The sequence below is a fragment of the Pteropus medius genome, unplaced genomic scaffold (assembly GCF_902729225.1).
Source record: "Pteropus medius unplaced genomic scaffold, Ma_sr-lr_union100, whole genome shotgun sequence".
Lineage (NCBI taxonomy): Eukaryota > Metazoa > Chordata > Mammalia > Chiroptera > Pteropodidae > Pteropus > Pteropus medius.
The window spans coordinates 361,202-383,125 of NW_024353790.1; the positions used below are offsets into that span (position 1 = coordinate 361,202).

Genomic DNA, 21,924 nt, shown 5'->3' on the forward strand with positions numbered 1-21,924 from the left:
TCACCTCCCTGGTAACTCTGCAGAAGTCGAGGTCTGTTTTTGAAACATGATCTCATGTATTCCTTGGAACCTCTAACCGCCACTTTAATGTCCCGTGTTTACTGTAATCCTTACTCTTTCCATTTTTCCATCGCTTAAAATGCTTGGCAAGTCATACCCACTGATTTTTCTTTGTAGAGAAATCGAATGGGCATTCACAGTTAGGCTTATGTGTTTTCTACCATCAATGGGATGGGATTTCACAGATGTTGATGAAATCTTACTGTATGTTTTAGTTTATAGAAGCAGACTTAAGGCAGAGACTGGAGCATGCCAAAGAACTTACCGAAGAGGCCAAAGGAACCCTGAAAGATTTCACTGCTCAGAGTACACAAGTGGAGAAATTTGTTAATGACATAACAACCTGGCTGACAAAACTGGAGGAATCCTTAATGAACTGTGCTCTAACGGAGACTTGTGAAGGGCTGAAAAAAGTAAAGGTAAGTAACAAACTCTCGTTCAGTGTTTGCACTTCAGTTGGAACATCAGTTCTGTTTTGTGGAGACAATAATCAAAATATAACCTCTGCTCTCAATTGCCCATAACACCAGGCACAGCAAAGTGTAACAGGTGAAGAACTGAAGGCAAAATGAATAATCTAAAGACAGAAAGCATGCATTGCTACAGGGCTTGCTCATAGGCTATATTTGTTATTATTAATAATGATAATTATTATTAAAAGGGTGGTATCTCTAGAACTGTTTGAATGTTTATGAATTTTCAAACTTGAATACCAAATACTTTTTCATCATTTAATTATTTTTATTGGTCAGTATGACTGCTTTCATCTAGAAAAGGACATATTTTAAAAAGGACAGTTGGGGAACCATCCTGCTTTCGTGTCATCTGTCCATTTTCATAAATGACATTCATGATCAACTCTCTGTGAAGCTTGTGAGTTGACTTTTCCACATATGTGATCTGTTCTCTTTTAGCATGTTTTCTTACTGTACTTGAGACTAAGAACATATGTTTTAAATCAGCCTCCGGTGCTCTTGGTTTGGCCTGTGACCCTGAAACAAAGCCCTAGTGGCTCATTGTAGAATGTGAGCTTGGGAGGGCGATTCCATGAATAGTTTCTAACCAACTGACTAAACCCAGGCCCATGAATAGACGCTTATGGAATCCGTAAGCATCTATTCAGTTCATTTGTTTGAAATCCTAGACTAGCACCCAAATCCTAGCAACTTCTCAATAGCAGTTTGCAGTTGTTCCCAAGGGGAACTGGACAAAATTTTTGAACGATCAACTCAGATCTATCACAAATACACACACACACACACACACAGACACACACACAAATCTCATAAAAATGTATACATTACTGAATGGATTTCAACAGCATCAATTTCCAAGAAAATTACCATAGTAGAGCAGATGGAATATTTTTCTTGAACGTGACGAACATCCTTCATGGCATACTTTCATTTTGTAGGAAATACAAAAAGAACTTCAAAGTCAGCAAAGCAGCATCAGCTCCACCCAAGAAAATCTCAATAGTTTGTGCCGCAGGTACCACTCAGCTGAGCTGGCGGGCCTGGGCAGCGCCATGACTGGGCTGATAAAGAAACACGAGGCCGTGAGCCAGCTGTGCCTCAAAACACAGGCCAGCCTTCAGGAGTCTCTGGAAAAACACTTTAATGGTGAGCTCTTACAGGCCGTAGCACAAATAGTTCGTTTACAAGAAAGAATCAAACCAAATGTTTCATCGAAACTGCCAGCAAAAGTTTGCAAAACTTTCCAGAACAATATCATTTGAAATTCATTTGTGGATTGAGATTTGGCCAATAGAAGTGTTATGCTTGCGCTCTCAACATCAGCAGAATTTTTCCTCTTTCTCCCCAAGAAAGTAGGAGTCCACCGTTTCGATGATTCTGAATTTCATCTGCTTTTTCTACATATAGCTCATTTGTGTGGAAAATTACTCTCACTGCTGTAAGGAAATGACAGTAAACTTGGGTATTAGGAGAGGCCATGAAACACGGCAGCCCTATAATTCAGGAAATTGCCCGTCGTATGTCCCTGGCTAGGCTTCCCGCGTGGCTGTGCCAATGCTATGGTGTGAGAGCATGAAGACTCTTTGAGTCAGCTAGATGGAGAGAGGAGAAGTTTTCTTCTTTTGCCATAAAAATGGTTTTAACACCCCTAGAGCATTTCTCCCCTTATACTCTTACATACCCAGGCAATTAATTATTCCCCACCCCCCCCCCATAAAAGAAATATAAGGGGAAATCAGACATTTTAGGAATATAAATTTCTTTTCCTGTCTTTTCCCTGAGATAATTTCTCAGTTCTGCCATGAACAGTCATGATCATGCTGTGTCGTAGTCTGCGTTGTTATTATTTTCTTTCTGGAGTATTTGGTAAGGCAAGATGCAATGGGCCAGAGGCCAGAATTAATTTGTGGTGATAATTCTGGAAGCTCATGCCCAGTTTTGGATGTACTTCTCATTTTCGTTATTTTTAAAAGAGTCTATGCAGGAATTCCAAGAATGGTTTTCTGGAATAAAAGTAGCAGCGAAAGAATCATCGGATAGAACTGGTGACAGCAAAGTTCTCGAGGCGAAGCTTCACGAGCTTCAGGTAGGAAAGCTGGCACCGCTTTTTCTTCTTCTCCAAAGTGCACTCGGGTTCTTTCAGGTCACACCTAAACCAGCTCTTTTTCCAAATCTTATTTCATTGAAACTCGTCTTGCTCCTTATCAGAACTACATTTCTTGAGTCATAAGATGATAGGCAATATGAAAAGTAAGTTGAAAAAGTAAGTTATAGCTCTAGAATTTCTAGATCCCTTCCCTCTCTCTTTTAGAGTCTTGACCATTCTTTGGCATTCACTCAAAACTAAACCTAATTTTAATTTCTATAGCAGTAAAAGCATAAACAATTATATCTATGTTACTATCATGGGGGAGTTTTAAAAAGAAGACATCACTTGTGCTTTTTAACAGCTTATGGTCTAAATTTGGAGCTCAGATATGTTCAAATTAAAGCAATAGGCGTTGTAGATTTTATAGGTTTTACTGACTATGAAAAAAATGTATGAATTCAGGAAAAGAGAAGGTCGTTGTGATTTAGAATTAAGAAATGACTAACAGAAAGCTAGGTTCAAATTGAATTTTGGCTAAGTTTTTCAAGTGGCTTATGTGTGCAAAGCACTATGCTAAGTATTGTAAAAAAAAATGATTTTGAAAAATGAATGGGAACATGAGGATTTTGTGGCCTAGCGGGTGATGACAATCATGTAGATAACTCATTAGCCATCATGGCGGGAAGATTGGTATAATAAAGGAAGCTAGTTTTGCAGGATCCAGGGTGAGTTCAGATGTGGAATTGTCCCCTTTGAGATGCAGTAACTCCACAAAGAAAAGTCTGAGTAGCAATTGCAAATGCCTCTTGTTAAAGACTCTTCCTTTGGCCTTTGTTTTTCTTCTCTTGCTATAGTATCTCAGCTAATAATTGCAGTTAATGATCCCATGCACTGGGGTCACCGAATAATAGCAAATATTTTCTATTACCTTTATTTCCTGAAATAGAATGTTTTGGACTCCGTCACTGATGGGCAGAGCAAGCTTGATGCCGTGACTCAAGAAGGACAAACCTTATACGCACATTTGTCTAAACAAATTGTCAGCAGCATTCAGGAACAAATTACGAAGGCTAACGAAGAGTTTCAGGCATTTCTGAAACAGTGCCTTAAAGACAAACAGGCTCTTCAAGACTGTGCTTTAGAACTTGGGAGGTAGGTTGTTTCTATATGGTTGGATTGCATGTACACCGAATATGTTTTCAAAGGCTTAAAAGAAAAGAGCCATTGTGAATAAACAAATAATCTTTGAAAGCATGAGTTTGAATTATAATAAGCTTTCGCCTTAAGTACTGGTTCATACTAGGGTAGCAATTGATTGCTTGAACTCTGACAGTATCATTTGGCTTTATTTTCTATATAGAAAAAGAAAAGAATTATATTCAGCAGTAATTGTAAATGACATAAATGCATGCTTTTTTTTTTTCTTTTTTGTCTGTTTGGCTAAATCAAGATATTAGAGCACTGACACCCAGGTTTTAGATTATACAAGTCTTTTCCTTTTCTCTACTTCTGTTGGGTTGGAGTTACGACAGAAAACGCCTGTCGAATTTCTGTAAATTAAGATTCCAGTCAAGAACCTATGTCAACGTAGGTGAATATAAAATTAAGAAGAAAAAAAAAGCTTGTTACCAGGTGGGGAAAATATGTCAAAATTTTGAGCCCTCATGCTCTTGTGCCGTATTCAAATCCCATAAAATACAAAGACACGGAGATGATGCTCCTTTTTTTTTTTCCAGCACGTCCATAGCCTCACTTATCCATTGACCCTAATTCAGAGTCTTTGTAGTAAAACATGTAGTTAAGTGCACGTTAACATAGAAACATAATCTTGCTGGTAATTGCCACGTGTGACCGATTCCATGTAATCAGTTCCGTAAGACAAGGTGATCCTTTTTTTGCTTGGATCTGGGGAAATTTCCATGATTTTTGGTTTTGTTACTGAAGTAAGTGATACTTTGGATGGATTTACTGTTGAGTATCCTTCCACACTTGAAATTTCATGAGCTCTTAATTGCCATAAATATTGTGACCTTGGATATTCGAATTTATTTATTATAATAAGTACATAAGAATTTCTCTAAGGTGTTTTTTTTTTCTTTAGCTTTGAAGATCAGCACAGAAAACTGAACTTATGGATCCATGAAATGGATGAAAGGTTAAGTACAGAAAACTTAGGAGAGAGTAAACAGCACATTCCTGAGAAGAAAAATGAAGTCCATAAAGTTGAAATGTTTCTGGGAGAACTGCTGGCTGCCAGGTATGGTGCAGGCGTGGCAGGTCCTTTCCCTACTCACCAGTTTGTGTTTGTCTGGCTGATGAGTTATTTGGTTTGATAGTTACTGAGTTGGTTGGTTAGTTTTTGGTGGCTGTGTGTGTTTCCATCCTTGAATGTCTAGAATACAAACAATATGCAGTGTTTTCCATGGCCATATAGTGTTCTAGGGAGAGCATGGGGCGGAAATAAGGAGCTGGCCCCACTTCCTCCTCCCTTCGCTCAACAGATTAGACAAGCCACTCATTTCCTGTATTTTTTTGATACTAGCCTTTAAGTGTTGTGATGATGATGATGATGATGATGATGATGATGATATACTTTCCTTCGTGGGTTATTATAAAGATTTAAGGTGATTAAAAGGTACTCTTCATTTATAAAAAATAATGTGGAAGATTCCAATTTTCATATATTCTTTATACACATCACCCTCCAGGCCCATTTCAGCCCTCCCCATCCTCATAATATTCTTAGTAAAACAAAAGATATGGTCACTATGTCTGACTGTCTTGGAGGTTTTTCTTCTCCACTGCAATATTTGTCTCTTCATTGCTTCCCAACTGAGCAAGTGATTCTGACTTTTTTCCCAGGCCAAGTTCTCTGGCCTGACCATCAGGGCTTTGCGCCCTAAATTCATGCTCCTCCCTTGGCATTGTCTGTGGCTTCACTGGAATTCTTCCATCGGAAGATGGAACACTGTCCATCAGGGGAGTGCCATTTGACCTCAAACTCCTTAACCAAACTTTCGGAGAGCAGATGCACCCATCTGTGAAGCAGCAGCGGTAGCACCCAGCCTACTGGATCAGGCAAAGCAGCCACAGTGATCGATTGAGTAAAAATTGCTTAATTCAGATTATACCCATCCTCTGTTTCTGCTGAGTACTCTTTTTGATCAAACACGTTGAGTGTTCCTTGCCTTGAAAAACAAACATGCAAGTAAATGCACAAACACAACCCATACTGAAAACTATTGGTGTGCTAGTTTGATGATTATTATAAAATTTCCCTGGAATGCTTTGGGCCCATCTCTGTGACCCCATATACCCTAACCCTTCATGGCGAGTTCTTCAGGGCCGGGGACGATCAGATTTTTATCATCTTTATATTACCATTGTCTAGTATTGTGCCAGAACAATAGAAAATATTTGCTGAATTAACAGAAGAGCATCATTCTAACTATAACTTTCTGAAAATGACACTAATATTTCCTTTTAAAACCTTGACTCTTGCCTAGCTACAATATAACATGGCCAGACTTACTTCTCTCCTTCTAAACTTTTCAAATGACTTTACACATTCTTCTTGAGCTATTACTCTCTGATGTTCCAGGACCAGATGCTGAGTCCTTAACTGTGTTCGTTCCCAGCTTCCTTCTAAGGCTACTCCTCTCCCTTGCTTGCTGTTTGCTCCTCCCAGTACTGTTATTGTTTGTTTGTTTGTTGTTTTTGTTTCCATCCTCATATTTCCGGTACTTCACATATCTTGGGGGATGCCCTATATTTTTTAAAAGCATCCCAGACTTCAGAATTATTGAATTTTTATCATCTATTAAGTAATTCTTCTTATAATAATAAGTGAGATCTGTCTTGAATTATTATTTAACTCATAAAATTTTGCTTAAGCCACTTTTTTTTGTCTCACCAAACAGATTTAATGTATTTTAGAATGAGTAATATTGTATTAGGGTGACATATCTCACAGAGGCCCTTTAGGATACTATTTACATAGTAGCTGCTCAGAAAAAAAAAATTGAGACATTGTAGGAGATAGGCTCCATCCATACCATTTTTCTAGTACTCACAACAGTTTGTGTTCACACATCTGCACTCTCCCTTGTGGTGTCCCCGACATTTCCTGATAGATGTGCCGATCTGAGTTCAGAACCTGTAAAACAGGATGGAGCCAACCCAGCCATGAATGATTACATTTTTCTCATGAGCTAATTAACATAACTGCAAACTGAGATGAGCAAGGCACCCAAAATACAAGAAGGACACCCGTAAGCGCTCATAAAATGGCCTTTTGAAAGATTTTTTTTTGAGCGGGGGTGTAGGGGGGGAGGCGCATTTTATCTCTGCCTAACATCTGTGTTGGGTGCTGGGGACTCTAGGTGGAGGTACTAGCCCTGGCTTGTAGAAAGCAGAGGCCTTGTGGGTTGAGATAGTCAGGGTGGAGGAGGTGGCAGAGCCATACAAGGCAGGAGGCTCCCACTGGAGGACACCTGTCCTCTCCACCCTGTCCAGTCATCACAGTGCTGCCTGGGATGCGATGCCTGCACTGAGCTTTGAAAGGTGCAGCTAGAAAAGAAGCAGAGGAGAGCAGAAGGTTTTCACACAAGAGGACCCTCTGTGTATGTATAAAACTGCAGTGTTTTGGGGGATTTCAGTGAGCTGTTCGTGGTTAGAGCATTAAATAAGAACGGAGAGACGCTAGAGAAGGCCTGGAGAGGCAGGCCTGGGCCATTTTCTGAAGTGAATCCCTAGGAGTACACTGGGCTTGGATCCCGGCACAGCAAGGACTGAATCACGCCCCCGGATGTATATTGACCACATTTGGAGAAACCATAAGAGAAGCAGGTGGCCGGCACGGTCCCCGGGCTCCTCATTTCAAAGGCATGTCAGCTGTGGGGCCTTTTCTGGTTACCGCTCCGATATCAACAATCATTTGTCACTCCCCTGCACTGCAGAATGGCGGAATGAATTTCTTTTGTTTTCTTTAGAGAATCTCTTGATAAGCTCTCCCAGAGAGGGCAGCTTCTCAGCGAAGAAGGCCACGGCGTTGGGAAAGAAGGACGCCTGTGCTCTCAGCTGCTCACGACCTACCAGCACTTACTCAGAATGACCAAGGAGAAACTCAGGAGCTGCCAGCTGGCCCTGCAGGAGCACGAGGCCCTGGAGGAGGCACTGCAGAGCATGTGGTCCTGGGTGAAGGATGCTCAAGACAAACTGGCCTGTGCAGAGAGCACCGTCGGAAGCAAAGACACCTTGGAAAAACGGCTGTTACAAATACAGGTACATGTGGCACCAGCTAGACACCCACAACTTCTGAAGACTGATTTGATTAGATTCGCAAATGTTTGAGTTGGGTCTTAATCAATCTGTGAGCCTGTAAATCAGGATTATTCAGGTAAAATGGAGAAACTGGGCCAAAAGAATGTGGAGTAGTCATTTTTCCACTTTGTAAAGACATATTTTTGTTTTAATAGTTATAAAATAATGTTTAATTTTATTTCATAAATATTCAGTAAATGTTATGAAAAAAATACCTACTTTACTCCAAGCACTATACAAGTTGCTGGGCCTATAAAGATAAAAATTAATCCTTGATTTCTAAGCGTTCAAGTCACTGGGAGAGACCAACCTGTATGTAGGGGCTGCGCTTGAAGCAAGCAGGATTATGTTGAAAGCACAGAGGAGCCCACCTACCCAGACCGCAGTCAGCGAAGGTGACCTCGAAAGCCAGGAATTAGCCAGGCAATGAAAATAGGGGACTATTAGGTTTTTTACAAGTACGTCTTCATTTTCAAAATAATTTCTTTTGACTCTGAAACCAAATTTTAGTAAAGTTACAAATTCTAGGCTGGTGGCCCAAAGTTTTCCAAGAATTTAAATTGGAATTGATCTTTGACTCCCAGACTCCTGGATAGCTAATATTTAAGTAAAGTGTCATGCCGCAGCTGGCGGGTCCAGAGTTTGTTGTCGCTGTTTTCATTTTAAGGTGAGTAAGTTATTCCCTACCTTGATTCTCATGGGAAACATAGCTGCTTTTAAACATATCAGAAAGCTTTCATGTTTCTACTGGCTGTATTTACTCTTTCTTCGTAGGACATTCTCCTGATGAAAGGCGAAGGAGAAGTTAAGTTGAACATGGCCATTGGCAAAGGGGAACAGGCCGCGAGAAGTAGCAACGAAGAGGGTCGGAGGGTGATCCAGACTCAGCTACAGACCCTGGCAGACGTGTGGGCGAACATCATGGGCTCCGCCCTCCGTGCTCAGAGGTACAGAGACTAGTTTTAGTGTTTATTCATCTAAATAAAACACAGTGGCTTAGTAAAATGATGGAGCATGCTGAGGGGATCTCGAGTAGATGTACCAAGCATATTATTCTAGCAAGTTGTATGCTTGGCTGTCTTTGCCTAAATTATATTTTCTGTAACAGCAAGACTGGTTTGGTTTGTTTCTCCTTCCTTTCAATGTGTAGTGTGTGTGTGTGTGTAATATTTACATCTCAACAATGCCAGCAGAATCTTGCACACAACATGGGTTCAGTGAAATACCTCTTTTCTTTTCATCCAAGCAAAGATATATGGTCTTTAATAACTTTCATAAGATTTTGCTTTTTGAGGGAACACAAGGAGAATTAAGTTGTTGGCAACTGTTGAGCTTAAGTATAAATCGTTTTATACTTAATAATATCATCCACGTTGGGGTTGCAGAAGTGTGTGGGAGTTTTTGATTATCGTAGTGACGGGGGCCATCCCTGGCACCTCCTGCGATGCCTAGACAGTGTCCCATGAGCAACAACCTGCCCACCCCGGAATCCTGCAGGGCCCCTGATGAGAAGCATCAGAGGCTGATGAGAAAGTAGAGAATATACTGACTGTTGTACCAGGTATCATTTTGCTGTTGTATTTATGGATGGAAGATTCTTCACCTTCCTCCCTCTTCTCCGAGTATCTACAAGGAACCTGGCTGGCTTCTTGGACAAATGAAACTTCAGTCAGAATTAGATTAAAGTACATTCCAGAAGCCATATTCTGAAGGTTATATCATCAAAGAAGTGTGTGTGCTCGATATGATCGTTATAAAGAGATGAATAAAAGATTAAAGTTCATCACAAAGCAAAATACATACACTACATTAGCCAGCTACTGCAATGTAAACAGTGAGCCATGGTTTCAATTAAAATTTGGGAGGATTTGTTTTGTTTTGTTTCGTTTTGTTTTTTCCTTTAACATAGAGCACAGGTAACGAGTCCCCAAATCAGCAGGACTTTGAATGTTAGTTATAATTCATAATAGCAAAGAAGAAAAATCAGTTCCTATGGTTATTTTTCTGAATAATAGACCAAACTTCCCAATGCTCAGCAATAGGCCAGCCATAAAAGTGAATGGGAATACAAGTAAATATTTTTCAGACGTTAGAATAAACTGTTAAATGCCAAAAGTAGATTCAAATCCTCGATTCTCTTCTCTCGGTAAGGCATTAAGTTTGAGAACTAGGCATATTGAGTAGCAGCAGTGCTCATATTGTTGTGCTAAAATGACACAAAACAAAGTGCTTTTTGCCTTCTGGGTGCTGGGAGGCTCGGGTAGGATGCACACCAGAAAAACTCTGGCTCCGATTGTGTTACTGAGACACTGTGGGACCATAGAAGAATGCAGGGCCTGGGTGGCTTCTGGGTTAGGGGAGAGCAATCTGGATTTCCTAGAAAATTCTTTGAGGGAAGGATATGAATTTAGGCATGGATAAGGAGTTTCCTACTGATGAAAAACAAAAACAAAAACAAAACAATTTGAGTAATTTCAGGATCATAAGATTATATGCAAGGGAGGCTGGGAGGAGGTCACTGAAGAAGAATTTAGAATGGTTTGTAAAGCCGAATACTTTAAAATTTTTAAATTTCTGCCCAAAAGCCTTTTATTTGACTATCTGGGGAGCTATTTACTTGACTATTATATTTGTGACCATATTTCTCATATTATAAATACACTGAGCTTCATTCTTTCAAACATTCGACATTAAACATTGTTGAATGTATGAACATATGTTAAGCATATATATTCCCAAGTGAAAATTAATGTAATGATATTTAATTTACCCAGGAAGAAGACCCTCAATTTTAAATTCCAGTCAATAGATAAATGCCATCGGATTTTAATCATATAAACTGAACCCAAGAAAATTAAGAATTGGTATAAGTTAAATAAAATTTAATTGATGCCCCAGTGCTGATTTTCAAAACTATAGCACATAAATTTGCCTGTTTTTTTTTTTTAGAGTAATTAGCATTTGGAAGACAAAACTCCAGATGCATGTATGATCACAACATCTTTGTGACATAGATTCACTTTCTTTTGAAGAAACTGTGCTGTGGGTCAGAGAAGTAGTGTTTCTCCCTGCCCTTAAAAGCAGCATTTTCATCACTTCCGATAGCATTTAATAAGACAGCTTACATGGCTGAATGTCCTCATAATTGGTTTTCAGTAAATATGTCAAAATAACTTATTTTTATGATATGTGACATTAATTCTAGCAACCTAGAGTCTGTGATTAGCCAATGGAATGACTACCTAGAGTGGAAAAACCAGCTGGAGCAGTGGATGGAATCAGTGGATCAAAAAGTAGAACATCCATTGAAACTGCAGCCAGGTCTGAAAGAGAAGTTTTCCCTTCTGGACCACTTTCAGTCCATCGTATCCGAGGGGGAGGGTCACACTGGAGCTCTACACGGCCTCATTGCAAAGTCCAGGGAGCTCTACCAGAAGACCGAGGATGAGTCTTTCAAGGAAACAGCTCAAGAGGAACTGAAAACCCAGTTTAATGACATAATGACAGTTGCCAAGGTCAGTGCTTTATGTTGAAGAAAAAACGTCAAGGCTCAGATAAATAATAGGTTGAATTATTGCATCATTGGTGCTCCAAAACTATATGGGCGATTAATGAAGAGATTTATATTATGTAAATAAAATTTCTCACCTATGGATGCCCACGAATTTTTCTCTTTCTGCAATCTTGGGATTATTTTTTATTCTTTGTTTTTGACTTTCTCCATGTAGAATGTTAATCAACCCATTTTTAAATAAGATTGTTGAGCCTCAAATATCAGTGTTTAAAGTTCTTTTATCTTTTGCTACCACTTACATTTGTTAGAGCAAATGCAAGTCTACTTACCTCCTGATTTCAATCATGTACAAAATAGTGTGTTCGGGTCTCATCTTAGCACAAACTTCATTTTTCTATTCTCAAAGATATAGGCTCCTTCATGTAATATCATGATATTTTCCAACTCTAACTGAACTTTTACTTTTCTCCGTAATTTCTTTTGTATATTTATGACAATTTTAAAGAAAAGACGAGAGGTTCCCACCCCCGCTTCTTGGTTTTTCTTTCTGGAATTCTCTTTGCATTATTAATACTATACTTATTATTTATCTTAATTTCTATTTTGGTAATAATGAAGAACTATGACTCTGGAGTAAAAAAAACAAATTTGAATTGTGGCTTTGACATTTTTTTGGATGTGTGACTTTGGGCACGTCACTTTACCTCTGTAATCTCTGTAAGTGTCCTTTCCTATAGTAGTATCTCCATCACAGAGCCGTTGTGAGAATAAAATGAGCAGATGCATTTAACATACTAAACAGAATGCCTTACAAAAAGCCAACACAAATGATTTCTTAAATAATAAGAATAGTTATTACAATAATTATTATTGAATGGATAATTAGCGAGGGATATTAGTTAACATTCATTAAGCATAGATCTTTTTTTTATGCAAAGCTAGAACAAAGTAAAATTATAGGAAAAATGGTTGCTTTCTCAAAGTCTTTCAGTCTAATTAAGATTTGATATTTTCATTTTAAGATATTAAACATAAGGAAAATTCAAGAAGAATGAAATCTTCTGAGATCATTAAGAGACCAATATGTGTTATCTTATCTGATTTTATATTCTCAATAGAGGCTATTGTTAAAGCAGCTTTTTCTTTATTTACTAGGAGAAAATGAGGAAAGTGGAAGAAATTGTGAAGGACCACCTAATGTATCTAGATGCAGTCCAGGAATTCACAGACTGGCTCCATTCAGCAAAGGAAGAACTTCACCGGTGGTCAGATATGTCTGGAGATTCATCAGCCACCCAGAAAAAGCTGTGTAAAATTAAGGTAGGGAAAAAGACAGATATTATAATTTCATCGTTTCATTGGTTGTTGAGTCTAACATAGCTGTGATAAGGATTCTATGGATAAGACTCTATACTGAAAATGTTTTTGTCCTGTTTTCTATTTGTTCATGTTCATTACCTTGCACCTCATGAATTCTAAACATAAGCAAGAGGAAAAAAAGGAATTCAAAATACTTTACACTTGTGAGCAAAATGGAACATTGTCCACGTATGCTTCTGCATGTGAATGTGCTTGTTGCTGTAGCATGAGAGACTACAAAATAGATGCCAACTTGGTAGGCTGACACAATTGGATATTCATTTCTAGCACAGTGAAAGAAAAGTTTATATAGGAACTTAGTTAAAAGTTTTTGAACAAGAACTTGGAAATGTCCTTCTAGATGTTTTCTTCTGCTTTCCTAGCTAACAGTACAACAGCATAATAGAAGACAGTACTTTAAAGAACATTAAAATTGTCCCCCCTAAGGGCAACTTACAGAATAGAAATTCACGCAACTAGGAGTTGGAGATCTTAGAGTCTTTTAGTTATTTCTAGGTGTTTGACTATAACATTACAATAACCTCCCCCTGTGGAAAATGATAGATTTTAGTCTAAAAATTAAGCAATGATGAAATTCTTCATGGTTAATTTTTAGATGAGTAAATGTTGCATATCAGTGGTGTATTTGTGGTAAGGAATTTAAGACTGAAATTGTGTTCTCATCCCTGGAGATCAGAAATTAAAATCATAAAAACAATAGTTGATGATAAGAATAATGACTACATTTTGAAGATTTACTTTGAAGTGCTTATTGTATTTAAATCTCACAATGACCACGAAAGTTTTAAATGAGATAATACATAAAGGCACTTCTTAAATTATAATTCTTTAAAATACTTCATTGACACATCTCTAAGTAATATTTAACTTATCCATCCATCCATTTGTTCGACCAGTGTTGTACATCCATCAAAGAATTCACAGTGTAGTAGGGAACAATGGTGCACAAACCGATGTTGTTAAAATAATACCCTAAGTGTAGTGACAGCTCACTAACTAGAGTTCAGGCTCTGGAATCAAAAGCCTACCTCTGTTGATTATCTTTTGGCAAGTTACTGATGTCCTCAAGCCTCAGCCTCTCAATGGGTAAAATAAGAATAATCATAGTGCCTGCCTGATAAAGTAGTTTTGAGGACTAATTAGATCATGTATATCAAACATTTAACATCATGCTTGACACATAGAACACATTCAATGAGAAAATCCAATGGATTTGGTAAATGAGTGATCTAATTGACTGTGGAGTGACAATGTGGGAAAAGTCAAGGGTGATGGTCAAGATGTTCCCTAGAGTCAATAAAACTATGTCCATCTGAGAAAAACAAGTATAGGCAGAGGAGACAGGTTATAGAGAAGGAAAGGTAGGTGCAACTGTGAACAGATAGAATTTGAACTGCCAGGTGATGATGTCTAGGAGGCATTTGAATATTCAAGTCTGCATTTCAGGTTGAGAAGCTGTATTGAACACTTGGAGTCCTAATAATCAGCATATAATTTGTAGTTGAAGCCAACGGAGTGAATGACACCAAGACCTGTGTATTAAGCAAAGAGAACAATGGGCACGGGACCAAAACTATCAATACTTAAGGAGCCACAGAAGAGGATTTGAAAGGGAGAGGGAGAAAACAGAGGAGAAGTAATAACAAGAGGAGGACCAGGGAGGTGGAGTGCCACCAAGGCCCCTGGTGGAGGAGGGAGTCACCATCCTAGAAGCAGCAAGAGGCAGCCATGAAGAGGAGGATCAAAGCGTGCCACCTAGACTTGGCAGTTTGGCTACTTGACAACACAGAGAGCCATTTCCACAGTCCAGTGAGGGGAAGACCGATTCCATGAATTTGGGAGTGAATGGGTGGGTGCAATAGGGGACAACCAGGAGAGACCGACATTCTCAAATATTGATGTGAGATCAAGAGAATTATTTTACAAGGCTGCTCCCCAGGTTGCCAAATGTATTTTTTTAAACACTTTTATAAAATACATTAAAAAACATAAGAAATGTAGGAGAAGTTGCTGACATAAAAGTATTGGAATTTGGGAAGGAGAAAGTAAAGCTTCTCAGAGGTCCAGGTCAGCCTTAAATGCAGGCTGTTGTGTAGTGAAGAGAAATCGTGGAGGAAGTAAATAAGCATGTCCTCTGGCCTTTAATGTCATCCCTGCCACACCCAGGAGTCACCACTGAGAAAAGGCAACTTCAAAGCCAAATTTGTATTCGTATGAGGGTGTGTGTGTACATATGAAGGTTTGGGCATATGACTTTTTAAAGAGAGTTTAAATACATGTCGACAAAATACATGTAAAAGTCATTTCAAAACGCTTTAAAATGATGCCCTTACTCAAAATCAGATGAGCGTAGTTAATGATTGCAAATATTGAAATGCCCCAGATCCATACCAGAGAAAACTAGGATGATGCATTAGAGAGTATATTGGGAAACTGATTTTTGACAGTTGATAATCTCTGAACTCCAAATTAAAAACCACTCATAAAAGCAAATTATAAGTATTTAAATATAATAGTTAGATATAGCTCTTTTTAAAAAGTTATCATTTTTCTTTATCAAATTACTGCTTCCTCTATGCACTGATGAACAAGGAAGGTTCTTAGAATTCTGCTGCTGAGGAAATGATAATATGTATATTAAACGCTAACTGTGAAAGATTTCATGGGATGTGCTTTGAATATTTAAACACTTTTAAATAACCTATACAAAAATGTGGCTATCTTGTATAGGTTGTGGAAGATATGTTTATTTCAAGCTAATAAAATGTGAATTATATTAATTAGTTTTTATGCTTAATTTAATTTATTAAACATGCTTTATATCCTGATTTTTTCTATATCTATTATTTTGTAATTGATTTTCTTCTTGAAGGTTTTTTCCCGGATAATCATCTTTTCTTTCTATTTAATCCAGGAGTGAAGTCATAATTTTGTATTATTACTAATAAAATCCTGGTTTTAACAATACATTAGGTAAATATATAAACACCAGATGATGAAGTCAGTGAAATTTCAGTAAAAGAATCTAATTGCAGAAAGAAATACCACCATTTTACCTAATTAACAACACATGTTTTAATTTTATCTTGTCTTTTAGAGTATGTGTGTGCTTTAAGCCAAAAAGTTATAACTAAATTGTTAAACTTCTAGTGATATTTTTTTTAAAAAAAACCAAAGTAAATAAACCCAGTCTAAAGGTTAGTAACCACTTGGAACTTTTGATTAAGCCTCTCTGTGAATTATTCATTTTAGTAACTATAAAAATGTTTACATAAGGAAGTGAAGTATTTGAAATTGAGCAGGGCTCATGCTTTTGTTGTGATAATTTGGCCTGATTCCTGGTAGAATGAGGTGTGATTGAAGCTTCCATCTTGTGGAAGAAGATGAAAAAGGGGTCGAGACCATGAAGAGAGCCCAGTTCTGCCATGATCCTCGTCCACTGGTCCATCAATTTAAGGAGAAATACAAATTTCCATAATTATAGGAGAAATCAGATCCCCATTATGTAGGAGCAATACACCACAGGCTTTTTAAGTCACTATCAGAACAATTCCATACTCAAGCCATGCCTGATTTCAGCGTCCCTGTTTTGTCTGTTTTGGTATGTTACAGATTCTTCAGCTTCTCTTGCCACCAGCCTTGGTGCTCGAGATGACCGTTCTCTGCTGTTGTAACTCGGGGGTGGGCAGATGAACTGATTCCGGTTCCCTGTGGCATGCTTGCTCCAACTTTCTAGCAAGACGGGGTCTCCCCCTGTACACATTTGGAAACTTACTGTGACTAACAGCCTCCTCAGTTACCATGGTGACATTCCATTACAGGAGCTGATGGATTCCAGAGAGATCGGAGCGAGCCGCCTAAGCAGAGTGGAGTTGCTGGCTCCTGCGGTGACACAGAACACAACTGCCAGTGGGAGTGAGCTCATGGACACGGAGATGCAGGCCCTGCGTGCCGACTGGAAGCAGTGGGAAGACAGTGTATGCCAGACGCAGACCAGCCTGGAGACCCTGGTCAGCCAGATGGCCCTTTCGGAGCAGGAATTCACAGGCCAAGTGGCTCAACTGGAGCAGGCCCTGGAGCAGCTCGGGGTCCTTCTGACGACGTGGGCGCAGCAGTTAAGTGTCCTGGAAGGCAAGAACACAGACATGGAGATGGTGGAGTGCTGGCAGAAGGGGCGAGTAAGTTGGCTTCCTGTTTTCTATTGGTGGTTCTGCCGAAAATTTTATTCCGTTCTCATTGTTGCTAAAAAGAATCCTTGGTAACTAAAAACACGCAACATTCCATCAGACCTGGAAAGAAAGAAGTCTTTCTAATTAAATTTGCAAATCTGATCTGTTTCCTTTTCTCATAAATCAAATTATTGTAAAAATGAAGCTGAGGAGAGAAGATGTTATTCTTTACCATGGAAAACAGTTACGGTTAGGGACAACATCCTACTTTCATTCTTAGGGTGTAAGAGTTTGTAGTGTGTTCAGCCATTCAGGCTGAAAAAATGGCCTGTGGGTAGAGGCATAAATAGACGGAGAGTCATAGCTGTTTGCCTGCCAGTGAATTATTTCCAACAATTAAATGATTTAATTTATAGCTTTGAAAGAACCATTTGGTGATCTAAAGCACAACTAATAGTTTTCACCCTGATTAGCTCTCCTGTGTGTAGTTTTGATGGCTGATTTGAATTAACCCGTTAACAGAACCCCAATGTCACACTCATGGGTTGCTTCCGGCATTTTTTTTCGGAATGAGAGACAAGAAAGCATAAAAGGGATAGTGAAGAATGGGCAGAAGCTTGAAATCCTCTTTCTTTGTTTATTGTTAAATGGTATCTTGGAAAGACTTTTGATATTTGCAGTTTAATAATCCTCTGAATCATGGATGTCCTTAAAAGGAAGTTTAGTAAAGTAAACTTCTCTGTTTCTATTTATATTATAAACATTTCAAAATAGCTCCAACCAGTAAGAAAGTCACATAGTATTTTCAGCATTGCCTTGTTTTAAATCATGTATTTGAAACAAATATAGCATATCCCAAAAGAAAACTTTATAATCATCTTTTTATGCTATTTTATTTATAATGTTTCTAGTTTTGTTTTTTTGTTTGTTTATTTGTTTTGGTTTTTTGTTTGTTTTTTTTTCTGATGCCCTTACAGTCCTTTAGGCTTAAGCACCAGAATAAAGTATAGAAAGCAGTTCTGTAAAACAGGGACATGGAAGTTGGTAATTATTTCATATGGTCAGTATTACTCACTCTGATATTAGAAAAATCGGTTATAATGTTTTAGTTCTATTTTGCTTCCTTTCCTTTCCCTACCATTAATATGAGTAAATTAAAAAAAAAAGAAAAGATTTGGTGGTATTTAAATGATATTACTATTCTGAGATATCATTACTTTTTATATTGATACTATTAGTGAAAACAATAGGTGAAACCTTTTCATAGGCCTCACCTATATAATGCAAAAGTAAATAGAGAATTTTAACTGTACTAACAATTCTAAGACAACAGCCCCCTGTTTAGATCTATTTACATTTGACTCCAGGACTCATTCTTTCGATGACAATATTACCTCTAAATACTCAGATTCTTCGTATTTCTAAAAATATTATTTTATCTAAAAATGGGAATAATAAAAAAATACATGATAATTATGTGACAGGATAAAGATATTAGATAATGCTTTAGCAGTAATAATCATTTTGCAATATATAAAAGTACCAAACCAACATGTTGTACACTTTAAACTCACATAATATGTCAATTCTATCTCAATAGAGCTGGGAAATTTTTAATTTTTTTTTTTAAATGGAGATAATATTCCCATTACAATGAATGCATAGGAAAAGTTTTACAAAATAATGAATTTGCCAGGGTTCCTGTGGCTTTGTTTTGTTGTCATTGGGAAGGACTTGTCATTGTTCACATCATGATAACCATCATCATCATGAGCCTTCACAAGTATTTACACTCTCCTCTGCAATGAAACAATGATACTCAAGAAATCTTTTTGAAAATCTATAAAGAATTATTGTCTATGAACTATGTAAAATCATGTCACAAAAAATCTTGTTTGTTGTGTTTACAAAGCTCATATCTCTTAAAATCCTTCAGGCTATTAGTGTTGGAAATTTAGCAATTTTCTTAACCTGTATAACCTCCAAGGAAAATAATGCATTTCAGGCCTTAACTGAAATAGAAGTACATAACCTGATATTTACATAATAAAAAATTCAAAATAATAATAATAATAAATTGTATTTCTTTGACCAACTAAGGATTTTTTTAAAAAATAAATAAAAATAAATAATAAAAATTTTTAAAAGTCTAATCATATGCCTTAATTTATGATGAAGTTAAAGAATTTTTTTTTTTTAGTGTAAAATTTTGGTCGAAGCTTTCACTTATGATAGCACCTAATTTGTAATGACTCATTTGAATCTCTGGGTTTTTTATTTGCTTCTTTGGTGCATGGTAAGTTTCTTTGGTTCTTATAATGCTCTTAAATAAAAGATTCAATATGACGGAAAATAATAGTTACTAGATCAACATTTGAAGTTTCAGAGAGAAACTTTCTAAGTATTATTTATAACTTTTTTAAATAAAAATATTTTCAATGTCCCTAGCCCTGACACTAAGTTAAATAAAGAACTTTAAAGCCAAGAGAAACCCATTCCTCCTCTCAGAGTCACCATCTAGGTGGAAAGGCCAAGTTCAAAACCAGTGGGAATACTTGTCTGTGATAAGCGCCAACAAGGTCCTGTGTGTCCTCAGTGAGAAGTCTATAAGAGGTGGGGAGGGGGCCAGCGAATCCTTAGGGGAGTCGTTATCTGAACTGGGTCTTGAGGTATGATTACAAATTGACCAGATCTGTGAGGTGGAAGAACAGCACCAAGATACAGAATCACTGAGGAATCTGAAGATGCAGGAGTGAAAACTCGAGAACAGGATTCAAATTAAGTGGATCTTGTGCCATTCTAGAAAGAAATGATAAAGGTGTAAATGGGGCTCTGAGAGCCAAGATGCAGAAGTAGCTGTTTGAAAAGCTATCTCAGACGGGGAATAGACGAGACCTCATTATCTCTTACATGGAGTGAGAAGGGAAATGGGTTAGGCCAAGAGGATGCTTCGCTTTCTGACTTAGAACAATGAGAGGACAGTGGAGCCATTTACTAGGGTGAGGAGTGGCCCAGACCTGGTTTGCCGAGAGGCGTGGTTTTCCTACAAATCTAGGCCATGTCTTGACAAATATCTCTGAGAATAAAAACAGTAACAGCAACAGCTCTCTGAGTAGTTACATTCTTGCCCCTCCTCTTTAATTATTGTTATTATTTTTTACCTTAGTGATTCCATTATCCACACAGTCCCATTTAAATATTTGGGTGTCATTTACCTGCTGATTTTTCTTATTAGGCACTTATCAGTGTGCCTGGTAATGTGTGTTGGACACTCATGATTTCACTTGCTCTTTGTGACAGTCCATTGTGTAATTCAGTGGACCATGACCCTGATTTCAGAGGTGTACTTGTGAAGTCTCAAGACTTTATTTTGGTTTAGATATTCACAGAACTGTGATTATTCACATGTCTTTTTCATCCATTAAATTGTGAGCTCTTCAAATACAAGAATTATACTTTTAGTCATTTGATGGTGTTGGTTTGGTGGGGGGTGGGGGTGCTCCAGAATCCAGCAAAATGATTGCAACATGGCAGACATTTAACAAGTATTTGGTGACTGTATGAATAAAACTATGAAATGAATGAATTACTCCTTAAATCAGATCTGTGGATTATAAGAATTTCTTAATGTGAAAGTTAATTGTATATACTACATAAATCGATTGATTATATATACATACGCACATATCTAACTAATACAGATATTAAACCAAAATAAGTATTGCTTTGCTTTAAAATGATTTATCATTATTTTTAAAAGATGGTCTAGTCAGACTGTTTTTAAACAATTTAGACTATTTTCTCTTTTCATTTTCTAAACCTACCTTACATTATTTGACTATTCGACATGTCCAGCCTCAAATGAGTCACTTACAAATTAGATGCTATTATGAGTGAGTGCCTATCCATGGCTAGAAAAGGATACAAATCAGCCAAGTGCTAATAGGTCTTATTTCTTAATCTATGTGTTGATTCTTCTCTCACTAATAATTATAACATGATTTCTGCATGTACAGTACATATGAAGATATGGAAATTGCCCAATTTTGTCTTGTAATTTCCTAACAGGAGATACTGGATGCTCTACAAAAAGCAGAGCCTAAGACAGAGGATCTCAAGTCTCAGCTGAATGACCTTTGTCGGTTTTCCAGAGACCTGAGTACATATAGTGGCAAAGTTTCTGGCTTGTTTAAAGAATATAATTGGTGAGCATGAACCTTACTGGTAATCACAATATTTTCATACAATTAAAAAGCTAGAGATTTGTTTATTTCAAGATGTGATTTCAATATTAATATAAATTAACCATTAAATACATTACTAAATGATAAGTGCACACTCTAAGAATTGTTGATTCCATCAGACATTATTTTAATCTCCTTTATCATTTTTTCCCTTCCATTAAATGTTTCAAACCATGGTTTTAGTCTTTGTTTGCAAGCATCCAAAAGCTGTCAGAATAAAGAACAGATTTTGCAGCAGAGATTTCGAAGATCCTTCAAGGACTTCCAGCAGTGGTTGGTTAATGCAAAAACCACTACCGCCAAATGTTTCGATATACCTCAAAATCTCAGTGAAGTTTCAACAAGTCTTCAGAAAATACAGGTGAGAGTGTTACTAATTAATTCTAATAATGGAGCTTAAGTGGATTCAAAAGGTGACTCTAGATCATTTTATAAGCAGATTAAAGTTTTGCTTAAGAAACTCAACTTTCAAATAGATCCCTGCTTGAGACGATTGTGTACATGAAGAAAAACCAGCGCATTCATATAAATGTGTGCTATTTTATATATTAATGGGGAGTAAGGAAATAATAAAAGCTATTTCTATGTGACAAGTATTGGGCTTGAGCACTCTAAACAGAGTTTGTCATTTAATTTTCATAGTCACTTTATCAGGTTCATACAATTATTA

At 37.4% G+C, this 21,924-nt stretch overlaps 1 protein-coding gene across 12 annotated transcripts in view; it reads left to right on the top strand.

Annotated features, from left to right (window-relative positions):
• The window catches only part of SYNE1 (spectrin repeat containing nuclear envelope protein 1), a 406,416-nt gene that overhangs the window by 181,813 nt on the left and 202,679 nt on the right, over positions 1 to 21,924 (top strand). For all 12 annotated transcript variants that reach the window (XM_039851332.1, XM_039851327.1, XM_039851325.1 and 9 more), the window contains 12 exons: positions 276 to 479; positions 1,475 to 1,682; positions 2,510 to 2,622; positions 3,572 to 3,777; positions 4,727 to 4,882; positions 7,617 to 7,908; positions 8,722 to 8,894; positions 11,153 to 11,462; positions 12,617 to 12,781; positions 16,663 to 17,019; positions 21,079 to 21,215; positions 21,438 to 21,615. In XM_039851332.1, coding sequence (XP_039707266.1) covers positions 276 to 479; positions 1,475 to 1,682; positions 2,510 to 2,622; positions 3,572 to 3,777; positions 4,727 to 4,882; positions 7,617 to 7,908; positions 8,722 to 8,894; positions 11,153 to 11,462; positions 12,617 to 12,781; positions 16,663 to 17,019; positions 21,079 to 21,215; positions 21,438 to 21,615 — 2,499 coding nt within the window. The remainder of the gene's footprint in view (positions 1 to 275; positions 480 to 1,474; positions 1,683 to 2,509; positions 2,623 to 3,571; positions 3,778 to 4,726; positions 4,883 to 7,616; positions 7,909 to 8,721; positions 8,895 to 11,152; positions 11,463 to 12,616; positions 12,782 to 16,662; positions 17,020 to 21,078; positions 21,216 to 21,437; positions 21,616 to 21,924) is intronic.